At 35.6% G+C, this 14,776-nt stretch overlaps 2 protein-coding genes and 1 pseudogene across 2 annotated transcripts; 1 reads left to right on the forward strand and 2 right to left on the reverse strand.

Moving 5' to 3' along the window:
* Positions 1-1,333: 1,333 nt before the first annotated feature.
* LOC145559863 (uncharacterized) lies at positions 1,334-3,517 on the forward strand. The gene is made up of 2 exons (XM_081621144.1): positions 1,334-1,643; positions 2,593-3,517. Exon 2 carries the CDS (start codon positions 2,594-2,596, stop codon positions 3,236-3,238), a length of 645 nt encoding a protein of 214 aa, XP_081477270.1. The 5' UTR covers positions 1,334-1,643; position 2,593; the 3' UTR covers positions 3,239-3,517.
* Positions 3,518-3,539: 22 nt separating this feature from the next.
* Positions 3,540-6,106, reverse strand: LOC145559864 (phospholipase A1-IIdelta-like; annotated as a pseudogene).
* Positions 6,107-8,061: 1,955 nt separating this feature from the next.
* Positions 8,062-14,267, reverse strand: LOC145559865 (phospholipase A1-IIdelta-like). The gene is made up of 2 exons (XM_081621145.1): positions 13,684-14,267; positions 8,062-9,014 (listed from the first exon to the last, which is right to left on the reverse strand). The coding sequence occupies exons 1-2, from the start codon at positions 14,207-14,209 to the stop codon at positions 8,260-8,262; spliced, it is 1,281 nt and encodes a 426-aa protein (XP_081477271.1). The 5' UTR covers positions 14,210-14,267; the 3' UTR covers positions 8,062-8,259.
* Between the last annotated feature and the right edge of the window lie 509 nt (positions 14,268-14,776).

Raw genomic sequence — 14,776 nt, forward strand, 5'->3', positions numbered from 1 at the left:
GGATGGTTATGGCAGGTTTCGGGTGGGAAAGAAGTGGGTTTTTGGGTCTTGGTGGTATGGTGGTTGATATGGTGTTTTTGGTGGGTTGGTTTGGTTGTTTCGGTGTTTAGGTGGGTTGGTATGGTGGTTTCGGTGTTTTTGGTGGGTTGGTATAGTGTTTTTGTTGGTTGTTATGGCGGTTTCGTTGGTTGCTTGGTATGGTGAATTCAGTGGTTTTGGTGGTTGGTATGTTGGTTTGGTGGCTGTTCGTTGGTGGTGGTGCACATAGGTTGTGATGCAGTGGGTGGAAGTGATGGCGGTGAAGGTTAATGTGTAGGTCCAGTAATTCTAGTGGCGTTAAAGGTCGCCGGCGCCGGGGGAATTGGTTGGGCGGTGGCCGCTGGTAGGGTAGGGGGTGACTGGTGGTGATAGGGGCTGTAGTGGTGGGACAAGGTTGTTTTGTTTTGTTTTTGTTTTTGGTTTTGGTTTTGGTTTTGTTTTTGTTTTTGTTTTTTTTTTAAATTTTGATAATTTTTACCAAAAACTTAACCAATGATTTAATGACAAAGTGGATTTTACCTAGTATTACAGGTAAGGTGACCCGTTGAGTTTATTTTGGGAGGAAAAAAATGCAAACTTGTGTTTATTTTGGAAAGATTTAAAGGTTGGTCTATTTTGAGAGAATGGGGCAAAGATTGGTCAGAAAGACTTGCATAATGTTATTGTGGACCCGATATTTATACACACGCAACTGACATTAGATTGAACATAGTAACCTTAATTTTAATATAGTAACCTTTATTAAAACTAATATAACGTTTAATATTATTGTGAACTTAAATTACAACGTTATGACCCTAATGTTAACATATTGACCTTTACTATTCATATTAACCAATATATAAAATATTTCGTTAAACAAATTAACCTCTTATAGTCTATATATTACCAAAATGACTTTTATTTCAACATAAAAACCTTTTTTCAATTTTTTTATTAATAAAACAAACATAGTTTCTCAAATGTTAGTGATCCACGATAAATTAGTGTGAACCAGGTCCATTTAAGAATTAAGATTGGTTTGTTGTTGTTAAGTTTTCTAATAAAATAAAACAAACATACCTTGAAACAAATTAAAACAAAATAACCTACAAAAAAGAAAGACTGATGAAGAGATATTCTAAGGGCTTGTTCTCATTGATTGAAATGAGCTGAACTGAACTGAATTAAACTAAAGTAAAGTGAACTGAACTGAACTTATTAAAGTTGAACAGAACAGAACTAAAAATAATCGTATGAGAACCGGTTCTAAGTTTCTCTATTGATAAACAAAGGCAAAATTGTAAATAAATATAACTGTTTTCTAGCCGTTCTTCGGCAACCGTTACTTCAAGTAACGTTTGTATCAATTATTGTTACTTTAAGAGTTCAACAAATGATTTTTCTTGAAACATTACAATTTTAACCGTTTGATAAACGAGCTTTGTTTTTCAGAAACAAGAGGTCTTCGGCCTTACTTGTGTAATCAGATTTGGATGGGTACCCCTAATATGGGAAGTATTAAACTAACTCCAACAATAGTGGCGAATGGTTGCGACAACACTTTCTTTGGCTCTCTCGTTTTAGGTTGGCTTTCAATCTCTCTCTTTTCACCGGAATCCTAGGTACTTTACCACTCATCCAATATTTGCTTTGTGTTTCTTTTATCTAAATTGTATTGTCCTTAATAATTTGTTTTGACTGTTAGACAATTTGCTCTAGTTCAGGAAATGTTTCAATTTTTTTGTAATGATATAATCCTATTCAACATGGTACTTTTTTTTTTTAAGTAATTGAGTTGTATATATACCAAATTACCAAGTATTTGTAGCTTATGAAATTCATAACCCCATTTTTTTTTTTTTTTACTGATTTTGATATGAAATTTGTGTTAGTGGTAAAATTTCGGCATTATTTGTGAATCAACTTACAGAATAAGATGTGAATTTTATTAAAACCCCACCATTTTTTAGTCTGATTTATGACATGAAGCAATCTCATCGAGGTTGACCCAATGGAAGAATTAGAAAGGTAGAGGAGACATTAATTTTACGACCATTTTTATAAATATAAAACCAAAATGTTGTACAAGTATCTTGTATTTATGCTATTTTCATGATATAATCTTTGAAATGTTTGTTTAGCTTGTTATGTTTTGTTTGCTGCTCCCGAGTCTAATGGTGTTTCGTTATCGAAATTGACTTGATTTTGTGAGACATTCATCGTTGAAATAGGAAGAACTTTAAGAGATGGTGGGAGACGGTGTTGAAGTTTGTGACTTTTGGTGACTAAACATTTGGTAGTTTGTGCTTGGATATGAAGCTGTTTTGGTTGGAGTTAAAAATGTTATGTGTAAGATTGTGAGGACTTGTCAATTGATAATCGATGAATATTTGTGATCTTTGATTTAGAACTACAAACTTCGTCTTTATATGTTGCATTTCAATTTGGTATGGCAACTTGTGTTCTTATGGATTTCAGAATATTTGTGATGTTTGATTAAGGACTACAAACTTCGGCTTTACATATTGCTTTTCAATTTGGTTCGGCAACTTATGTTCTTATGTATTTCAGAATGGAAGGAGTAAAATCCAATCTGGATGATGAATTGAGGGGGTTCCTGGCAGAATTTATGGTGGGAGTTATCAAGTTTGAGGAGTTAGTGGAAGTTGGACAGACGTTTCTTGTTAGATTTCAGCAGACACTTGAGTTTCTTCGACGCCCTTCAATATTTGAATCATCAGAGCTAGTCAAGAGCATTGTTAAAGCAAATGAAACTAAGAGGGTTAGTACATATGTAGATGCTGGTTGCATTAATGCTTACGATAGCACAGTGAGTGTTTGTCAGCTGAACACAAGCCTGGGCAACCTTCGGGATTATTCACTTAAAGCCAAAGGCATAATTGATGAACTTCAGAGTCTTATGGATAAGGCAGGCAATGCTTTGATCATGAACCCAGATGACCAATTAGATATGGATTCCCAGGGTTCAGAACAAGAGGTAATTGCTTCCCGAAAGCTTGATGCTGCTGGTTGTGCCTCTTCTATGGCAGTAATATACAGCATGGTGAAACAAGATTATACGATGCAGGAAAAGATTGTTTCTTCATTGAATCTAAAATCATCCAGCGGTGAATTGGATAGCTACTGCAAGATGTGGATGTTAAGGCCGTTTATAAATGATAATATCGTACATCAAGCTTTAGGACAGGTTAGATGATTTTACTAGCCTTGAATTTCTTATTTTGACCTATGATTTTTTCTGATCGAACACCTCATTATATGTCATGCTTATAGAATTGTTCATTCATTGTTAGTTATAGTTTCTCTAGTCTCTATGGATTATATTGCTCTATGTTCTCAGCAGCTTGAAGTGAAGTTCAAGTCTATTAATATATGACTAAAAATTGTTCCTTCTATAGAAAACTTCTGGTATGCGTCTGTTGCAGTGTAGCAGTACTATTATACAAACTGCTAAATAGTTTCTATCTTAACATATTAATGTAATCACTACTCCTCCTTCAGAATTATATAGTAGTGCATTATTTTAACATGTATCTAAAATTTTGTAACATTTCTTAGAATACTGTGATCGAATTTCTCAATACTGTAGTACTAATAGTAGGTTGAAGATAATTTAAATTACACAACTACGGTAAAGGTTTATGTTTTTCTCCTGTTGATATATGTCGTAATTGTGATTGGTTTAGAGAATGTGATCATAAATAATGTATGTAGGGGGTGAAATTCTAGGTCTTAAAGGTTAAAGTGCATAGTGGGTATGAATCTACAATATAGTCTCTGACCAAAATTGCAATAAGCAGCCAAACAATACTCCATCCCCAAATAATGCCTTTTGCCCACGATGTTTGGAAGGTGAACAAAAATAGAAAATAGTGGATTTAGTTGATTGAAGGTGAATAAAAAGAAGAAACTGGGATTTGGTTGATTGAAGGCAAATACTAGTATACAAAACAATACATCGATTAAAAGTGAATTAAAATAAGAAAGTAGTGGGGTTTGGTTGATTGAAAGTGAAATGAAACATTTATCTAGGGCTAAGGTCTTTGGGTCAAATGGCGTTTTCACTTGGGGAAGGAGGAAATGTTTCTAATCAAATTCAGGAATCGGACATTCCTCAGGACAAGCTAGAATCCATTCACCTTCTTCATTCATCTGCATTCCTTTATTCTTCTCCACCCACCAAGATGGTGGTACAAGACACTCTTCCTTAAGGTAATCGCATGACTTATTGACCAACGCGATACTTCGCTGGATTATAAGCTTAAACTGCCTCTTAATCCCATGCCAACCATTCACCACATGTAGCATAGCTTGCAAATTATGCCAATCGCCAGGATCTTTTGAGTGCTTTAAGTAATGAGATTTCCTTGTATCGATATTTAGTTCAGTGCCTAAATATACATAACCCATAAGCCTTGCTGGATAATGAGGGATTAAATCAAGTGTGTTTTTCACATGAAGTACCTTAAGATTGGGGTACAAATCAAGCCTCTCCTTGAAGTGCTTGTTTCCCACTTTGGGGCAACCAAATACAATGGCTGATACTGGGATCTCTGTCGTAATGTTCTCAACAACATCAAAAGCACTTAGGATTGACAAGGTTGCTCCTAGGCTGTGGCCTGTGAATAAGATGCTCAAGTCCTCATCTATGTATTTGTCAATTAGTTGCTTGATCTTATTCAAGAGCTGTGATCTTGCACTTAATTTTGTGAAGGGGGATCTTGGGTCGTCAGATGTGTATATTGTGAGCCACCCTCTCATGACTTTGGGCAACCTGTGATCATCTTCGTTGTCGCTACCATCTTCTCCATTCTCATGATGGTCTGGTGGAATAAGTTGAACAAGTTAGTTAATCCTATGTCAAGATATCAAACAAAACAATGACTTGTATGATGACATAATGCCTGTATTTTCACTTCTTTACAAGCTCACATATATTGATATATGTATTTCATTACATTTAACACTGAATGTTTCATGATCTATAATTGTATCTATCACAAATGCACAAAATCTTATATGCTCCTACACCAGTCTTTTTGTTTTGTGCACCAAAACCACTTATGCATAAATTACCTTTTTTTGTTGCTTAAGACATTCTTGTAGTGATTTGACTTACCTATTCTAAAGTGTTTACGTAAATTGATTAAAGGAGACTGGAGACCATATATGGTTACTTCAAATGATCAGTTGAAAACGTAGAAAGGTAACTTATTGTGCTCTTGGTATTAGCAAGGTGAGCTATCACTAATGGGGGGTTTTTCAACATTGTAGCTACCGCTGATTAGCCATTATTAATACAAACAATTTCATGAATACCTCTGTAAACAGTCTGACAGTGTTAGTCTGTCATTAACAACTGAATCTGCATTTAATATATGTTTTTAGATAATCTGCATTAGAGAAATGTGTTTCTTACCAAGAGCTCCTTCCCGTAGCAGGGGCTTGGCAGATTGCAGCTTAGCTCCAAGAACATCAATCCACTCATAACTTCTGGTAGTTCCTCTCCACGCCACATAAATTTCTCTCCTTCCCATTTCCCTACTCACTTCATCATTAGAAACTGCAATATATCCCATCCAGTTTGACTCCCTATCCCACCTCTCACGTGACAACGACTTTAGAAGAAAGGCCTCAGGAACACTAATCCGAGCTGTGGCATAAAGGAAGCCAACAACATCATATTTATGCCCACCACCTGGGAAGGCAGTCTTGCGGAGGAGGTTTGACTTGGCATAGCGGCTGCAGCCACAGTAGGCAGAGTTAGGATCGTTGATGAAGGTGTCGTAGGTGACTTGGCAGAAGTCACCACACCGGATAATCAGACGACGAAGATCATCATTGAGTGGGTCTAGAAGGTCTTCCCAGTTTTTGGACCCTAGAAGGTTGTGCCATGTTGGGCCACATTCTGAAAGTCCTAGTTCTTGTTCGGCCATAGGAAAGGGCCAAGAGGGGAAGGGGTGGCTCTGCTGGTGGATGGGGAGACTTTGGGGAGAGAAGATGGTGGGGGTGTTATATGTTAATGATGAGTATGGAGTTGTTTTTGATGATAAATATTATAGACCTGTTCCCTGTTGACTAGTGGATATATGGGCTATGGTACCCTGTTTTCTAAATAGAAAGTCATGATTAAAATTATGCTATAAACTTCAGTAATAAAAAATCTATAATCTGAACATTTCTTTTTTACATTGTATTAATATATGTAACATATAATATATATTTAAAAAAAAAAAGTTTGTTTAAAATACTTTCTACTGCAAAACTTTAGTGTTTGCTTGTATAAAATAAGTACAAGTGGTAATAAACAAGAAGATGATGAACATAGATAATCCAGCTACCACCAAAGGACTCAGATTGTTTTTGCAATGGTGAATTTGTTTTTGTTTTTGATTTATTGTGCTTTATTAGTTTGATTTGATTTGTTCATTCCATTCCTTTAATGTCCACATACAGTTAAATAGTTTACGTAGATACTTTGACCTTTTTTTTTTTTGAAAGAAAGATACTTTGAGCTTATAAAATCAATATTATGGTATTTTGTCAAAAATTTTAAAAAAGAAAGAAAGTAAGAGTACTATCAGAGTATCAGACCATCAGTTGTTGAACTGAAGGTAAGAGTACTGTCAGAGTATCAGACAACTCTAAATTTGTCTGGGGCATTAGTGACCAAAGAAGTGTCCAGCTCAATCACCAATTAGTTTTACATCTAACGACGAGTTTGCTGAAACCAACCCCTTTAGTCTTTACTAAACCTAATCCGAGTCGAATCTGCTCTTATTCCGTTGCTAAAAATCCCTCCCAGTTTCAATCATGATGATCAATATGAGGTCTAAAAGGCTGCAGGTACCATGGATCCTTTAAACCCCAATTGGGTTGCCTGTAGGTTGTTATGTTCCTTGAGGTGTTAAGTATATGAACAAGATAGAGTGAACTCCTAGGTCTCACGATGTTGCCTGCAGGTCGTTACGTGCCTTGAGATGTACAGTATATGAATAAGATAGAGTGAAAGGGTCCTCTCCAAAACCAAGAGGGTATAACTAACAGTCTAGACATTTCTGAACCGCATGCTGGAGGATATATAATCTCCCAACTTCAAGCGAGGAAGCATTTTAGCACAAAACCTTCCCATCTACCCAAAAAAATTGGGAGATTAATCACACTACATCTCTTTTTTCATTAATACGGAGTAACATAAGATGTCATTTTCCTTTCTCTTCATTCCTCTCCCTCCCTATCCCAAACAAAGTAATATACCACCAAATAAACAAGGATATGGCTAAGTGATGACTATAAAAGTTCTTGTTTCTTGATTTCTTCCTTGTATCCCCTTTAACACCACCCGAATTGGGCAACCACGCTGACATTTTATCCAACCTTTCAAAATGTAACTTGATCACCACTCTCCATGCCTCTCTCACCAACTAAAGCGACAAAGCACCATTTACGCCTTTCAAATCCATCTTTAAACACGAGGATGGGGATATGTGATTCAATAAGTAGGATGTCTTCATTGTCTTCACTAGATGCTTGACTGCAAATTTATCACAATTCACAAGTAACAAAGTATTAGAATTTATCTTTGCTCAACATTTTAATTGTTCAAAATTTTGGTTTATTTAATAGACTTGCACGGACAATGATTACGTTGACACGGCAACAATGGAAAAACATTTCATTTCACATATACTCCGTATATTCTTCATATTCTTCATAAATGTATCCAACTTCATGGTTTTGTGGGTCGTCCATATTAAACATGCTTGCCGTGTCTTTGACTTGCTCGCCTAATGCATTGTGCCAATGTCATTTTCTTTTATAACTTTGCTTGTATACTCCATATTAGATTAGCTTTGACCGCGTCAATTGATCAGTTACCATCATACATTATGATCAACAAATGTTTGAATCAGTTGGTAAGGTAGTTCTTTTAGCTTAATTAAATACTTGAAAACCAGCCCAAATTCGAATTAATTTGAGTTTAATAGGCTTGAATTACTGAATATGCTTAGCATAATAAAAAAGATCAAATACTACGTACTATGGTACTCTGCTAAAGATTTGGATACAATAATCATTCACAAAAACAAGTCAATAATTTAATATCCAAACAAAGCAAGAAAAATGAAGTAGCCAAACAACACAAGTTATAAACTACATTGCACCACCAAATCTCACTTCAGAAACATTTTGTTCATGAGAAACTTCAATTAGGGTTTAATCATATTCAGGAACAGGAATTTCCTCAGGACCAGCCAAAACCCATTCTCCTTGCTCATTCAACACCATCCCTTTATTCTTCTCAACCCACCAAGATGGAGGCACTAGACACTCCTCCTTAAGGTAATCACATGATTTATTAACCAAAGCGATACTCCGTTGAACCACAAGCCGGAACTCTTCCTTAAACCCTTGCCAACCATTCACAATATGTAACATAGCTTGCAAGTTATGCCAATCGCCGACATGTCTTGAGGCTTTAAGGAACGGTGATTTCCTTGAATCGATCTCTAGCTCGATTCCTATGTGTACGTACCCCATTAGCCTTGCAGGATAAAGTGGAATTGTATCGATCACATTTCTAACGTGAAGGATCTTGAGATTAGGGTGCGCGTCAACTCTCTCCTTGAACCGCTTGTTGCCTACTTTAGGGCAACCGAAAATGATGGCTGAGACCGGAATTTCCCTTGTTACGTTCTCAGCAATGTCGAAAGCACTTAGAACTGATAAGGTTGCTCCTAGGCTATGACCTGTGAATATAATGCTAAGGTCTTCATCTTTGTACTGCTCAACTAGTTGTTTGATCTTGTTAAGGAGTTGTGCTCTTGCACTAAGTTTTGTGAAGGGGGATTTTGGATCGTCGGATGTGTAAATTGTAAGCCAACCCTGCATAACTTTGGGCTTCCTATGTAAACCTTCATCGTCGTCATTTTCATCATCTCCGTTCTCATCATCTCCATTCTCATGGTGGTCTGTTGAAAAACTAAATGAATTAGAAATAATGGATCAAATTTAACTTGACATAGGTAAATAAATGACAAAAAAAAAATGTCTGCTAGTCTTCCAAGGGTGAGTATTAGGGGTGAGCATACAGGGTATTCTGTAAAAATTTCAAGAACCGAAATCGAAACCTTTCGCAACAGGTTCCTCAACATGGGAACCAGAATTCGGTTCCTGGAAATTGGAGACCGAAACCGGAACCTACAGGTTCCGGTTCCCGATTCAGAGTACCCTGTATTATAATATACTCACTAACTTTTTCGCGGATTTTTTTAATAAAAAACTGGATGGTAACTAATTTATAATGTTTGCAACTTGCAAATAAGACAAACTAATAGTAGTTGTCTAACAAACTTAATATATATATTTTTATAATTATAATTTTGATATTTATTATTTAAAAATTAAGTAAGAATTTGTGTATAATTTGAAATTAAGTGATACTTTTATCAGGTACAGGGTACCCTACATGTTCCGGTTTCAAATATTGAGTTCCTAAACTGGAACCTGTTACAACAAGTTCTTTAATTTGAACCTGCGGTTCCTAACAGATTCCGGTTCTTATTCAGGGTACCCTGATTTTTTGCTCACCCCTAGTGAGTATATTGCTACTCGATTTTTTTTCCCTAGTTATTAAGAAGAACTGAGTTGTCATTGTAAAACCAAACAGGTAGCACGAATGCACTGCAACCCACAGTTATTAGTGGCTAGATCTATGGAGCCTACTCATAGTTGTTCCTTGTGTACGGGGGAGTCTAGGATGGATCTTAAGGGTGGTGCTTCGTGGGGTAGGCGTGGTTTATTTAATGTGGCAAATAAGGTTGTAAAGGGCTATAATTGGAAGATCGGGAATGGGGATAGAGTGAAAGTCGCAAATATGAGATGGGTGCAAGGTTCAGTTCCGGTTTTCAATTCTGATCAACCCCTGAGGGGGGTGGGCTTGGAGAGAGTGAAAGATTTAATATCCCGTGATACTAAATCTTGGAATGTAGCATTGATAAGACAAAAGTTTGAATGGAGCACAGCGCAGAAGATTTTGGAAATGGAGCTACCTTCAACTGAGGAGACGGATAGACTATACTGGGGTAGCCATGCTTCAGGAGTTTATACTGTGAAAACAGGTTATGCATTTCTAATGAATGAGTTATCAGGGCAACAAGATGCTAGTCTGGAGCATAGCTTCTACCGACTAATCTGGAAGCTAAACATCCCACCGAAATGGAGTTTGTTCCTGGCCTGTGGAAGCTGGTGATGAATGGATTGGCGGTTAAGGGTAATTTAGCCCGGAGGGGAATTGATATAGATGATCATTATGACTCTTGTGGTATGGAAAATGAAGACCTTCAGCATCGTTTTAGGATGTGCTCTTTTGCGAGGTATGCTTGGCATAATTGCCCTTTGCATATCTCCTATACTCCTCTGAGACACTGGATTCAGCATTATATCCTGCTTTTTCATAGCGAGGATGGAAAGAAGAGTGACCGTGTACCAACGTTTATTGGGGTACTTTGGAGCCTCTGGTTAACAAGAAATGGAAGAATCTTTCGAAATGAAGGAGGTTATCTGGTAGATTTGTTTAGGAATTACAATCTGGCAATGAAAGAACTCTCGGTTTGGCGCAAATTAGAGGGAGGAGATGTCATAAGAGGGAAAGAGACATTGGCTCATAATTTCCCACCGGGGTTTGAGCGGGTCAACATAGGATTTGCTACGGATGACATTAGTACCCCTACAGATTCAAGGATAGAAATGGTTATCAAGGTGGATGGCTCCTGGAGCAAGAGAGATGGGAATGCAGGGGCGGGATGGGCTTACTCAGTGAATAACCAAGCTTTTAGTACAGGTGGTGGGGATTATGGAAGGGCCCTTTCCCCTCTACATGCCGAGCTTTTAGCTTGTGTGGCTGCTCTAAGGTGGACCCGAATGAAAGGAAAACGACGAATTGTATTGTTCACTGATTCTCTTGCGACAGTTCAACTGATCAAACATCCGAGAAGAAGGGAAGTGCGTCTACTATGGACAATTCAAGACTTATTGCAGGAAGGACAACTGTTTCAAACTTGTCTAATCTGGAAAGTTAGCAGGGATCAGGTGGCTGAGGCACATGACATTGCTACTAGATGTAGAGTAGATTTATTAAGCTTTTCTATTTAGTGTTTTTCTTTAGTTTGTGGTTGTCAAAAAAAAAAAAAAAAAAAAAAAAAAAAAGAAAAGTAAAACCAAACATAAAGTCATACATATAGTACATTTACCAACTCCGATAAATGGGTCGGGCTAGACGGTTTGAGAATGGGGAGAAAGGATATGGTGATCCCCACCCTCGCTCAAAGTGACCTTAGTTTAATTGAACCAATAGGCTAACCGTACACTTGGTGACTATATTGCTAAGTACCTTTTTGATTATTATGCAAAAAACCTTTTTATGAAACTTTAATATAGTATGCTCCTCGTTGAGTGCTAGATGGCTAGATGCTCCTTATCTAAATATAAGAAATAGATTTAGTGTATTTAGTGGCTCTTTTAGTTTGGTGTTACATGCAATCCACTTACAATTGTACATGATCATAATCTCCAAGGGATTTTCCTTTGCCCTTCTCCTCCTCCATTCTTAAAGTGTCTAATCTCAGCCTATGAAGAATTCCAACTCGGTAAGAATTTAATTACCCAAGGTAGTTGTTAGCCCGTGTATTTTAGTAGTGTATTGTATAGTTAGCTCTTTGGGCTATATGTGTTTTTAAGCCCGATTTATTTGTATATATACGCTTCTCTACAGTAATACAAAATAAGGAAAATCAATTCCTGACATGCTATTGAAGCCACTAAAGTTCTAATCCCTAAATCTCTAAATACACAACAATTATCTTTCTATATATGGGCGTTTAAAATAATAAAGCGTTAGATATATATATATTTTTTAAAAAATTAATTTATATTTTTATAATTTTTTGACAAGAAGACACTATTTCACAAGCATAATGCTTTTTTGAATAAGATTTCAAAATAGCTACTAAGTATTTTTTTTATCAATCTGAATCTTAAGATATTCAGACTATTTTAAAAAGCATTTTATGTAATAAGCTAAATTTGAAAATTCTTCCAACTTTTACCAACCTGCTAGATGTGAAACCATCTTGTTTGTACGAATGCTTTTTCAACCATAAAAAAACAACTTTTAGTCTTTTACCAACCTTTCAGCATAATTTTACCACTTGATAAATTTAGAAGGAAAATATCTTGTCATGAGGATATTATAAATGTTTGAAGATAATTTATACCTTTTTATTTATTTATTTACTTGTATGATTCTTCAAAAACGTGAGGAGTAGCAACTAGCAGCCATGGCATGATAACGACCCAAACTAACAGGTAAAAAAGCACCGAGGTAGGCCAACGCCAATGACATTTCATAATGCTATTATTGTTTTAAAAAGAACGCTAATTAAATTTGTATTATGCTATTAATGTATAGTTATTCTAATACTTCCTCCACTCTAATGTTTCCTTTGTCCAATAAAGTTTATTCTATGTTGTAATTTGTACTTGAGTAATCCTTATCAGAATTTATTAAACCTAAATTGAACTTATTACACTTGAAATAAGTGAAAATAAGTTGAACAGAATGTACCCTTGAATTTTCACTTTTTAAAGAGTTGTATGTTTAGCATATGAAGTAATAAGTAAAGTCGTATTAGTTAAAGATGGTAGAGACTTCTGAGGGCTAAGTAAGGGTAACCTTACAAGGCTAATAACTCAGGTCTAGGTATAAAGTGAAAATTAAATCTAATTGGTTATGCTCAAATAATTTTATGTGAAGAACACACCATAATTAGAACTTTTCACCTTCACTAAAATTTTCTTTAATTACTACTTACAATATTGTCAATCACTTTGCCTTCTTTCTGTCACTAAATCAAAGTAAAGCTATGCTTGAAAATTTAAACGTGTATATATATATATATATATATATATATATATATATAACAAAAATATTTTTATAATACTAGCATAAAAAAAATTCAACAGTAAAAAATATCATGAAATTTCTATCAATATTTTTATAATACTAGCATAAAAAAAATTCAACAGTAAAAAATATCATGAAATTTCTATCAATATTTTTATAATACTAGCATAAAAAAAATTTCTATCATGAAAAAATATCATGAAGTTTAAACTCCTATCAATGCCAACAGAACACTAAAGCCAAAGTACTAAAACTGTGGCCATATTTTTACATTATTGTCTATTTATCTTTGTCTATGCCAGATTATATTGACAAATTAGCCAATTAGCCATCACACCTTTATTCCCTTTTTCAAGGGCAAATTTAGAATTCAAGACTGAAATAAAAACCATAATAGGAAAATTAGAGTCAAAGAAACCTATCTGTTGCCAGGATATTCAGGTGATAAAAAGTATGTTATTTACTAATTATACAATAACAAAGGTTTATTTATTTATTTATTTATTTATTGTAAGCCAATAATACACCTACTTGCATTGCAATAAAATAAAATGGTTTAGACATTTTTTTACTTGACTTTTGGATTTTTGTTCATTTTGTATATCCAATGTAAATGCTAAAAAGAAATTCATTAGGAAAAAAAAAAAAAACCATAATTATGATTATAATTCTCTTACCATGACATCCTTCAGCAAGCAAAGACTTGGCAGACTGTAGTTTAGCACCAAGAACATTAATCCACTCATAATTTCTCGTAGTCCCTCTCCATGCTACATATATTTCTCTCCTTCCCATCTCTTGACTCACCTCATCATTTGAAACCGCGATATAGCCAATCCAATTAGATTCCCTATCCCACCTCTCTCGAGACATAGACTTGAATAGGAACGCTTCAGGAACACTAACACGAGCCGTGGCATACAAAAACCCTACAACATCATACTTGTTCGAACCACCAGGGAAGGCGGTTTTTTTCAAAAGGTCTGACTTGGCGTAGCGACTGCTGCCACAGTAGGCAGAGTTAGGGTCGTTGATGAAGGTGTCATAGGTGACTTGACAAAAGTCACCGCATTGGATGATCAGACGACGGAGTTCGTCGTTGAGTGGGTCTAGAAGATCTTCCCAGTTTTGGGACCCTAACAGGTTGTGCCACGTGGGACCCTCGTCAGAGAGCCCTAGCTCTTGTTGCTCTTGTAAAGCCATTGGGTTTGAGAGGATGTGGTGGTGTTGGTGTTATTGATGATTGATAGTTGGACTAGTATTTTTTGAGAGATAAAATATGAATTTGGTTGACTTAGCTTGAGAATATTCTTACACTTTGTTTCAAAATAAACAAATTATTATATAGTTTTTTTAAATTAGTGATATCCTGCAATATTTACAATATAGTGCTCTGGCTTTAAGCCTCTTAACTGTAGTTTATAATAATGAAAATGGGGAAATTATCTAAGGTTATGTTGTAAATGCTATAAAAAGGTTACTGGTAAAATTAGGCAATTGTTATGTTAATAACATCCCCTGTCCCAGATTGTTTTATTCAAATTTATATTTATAAACGCCTATTCCTTACCCTCAAAGATCAACTCAAGCTTTTGATTGAGTCGGTAATTTAACCAAGTATTAAGAGGCCGTTCTGAAGACTTAAATATTACGGAGGAAGTACTTCGTAGCACACGGAGTAATACTTTGTTCTCTCTTCATTACTTTTAAGTTCCATTAATTGGCATTTTACAAAGCAAAATATGATCAAGCTTTCTTATAACTCTTTCC

This window comes from Chenopodium album, chromosome 9 (assembly GCF_948465745.1).
Source record: "Chenopodium album chromosome 9, dcCheAlbu1.1, whole genome shotgun sequence".
NCBI classification, from domain to species: Eukaryota; Viridiplantae; Streptophyta; class Magnoliopsida; order Caryophyllales; family Amaranthaceae; genus Chenopodium; species Chenopodium album.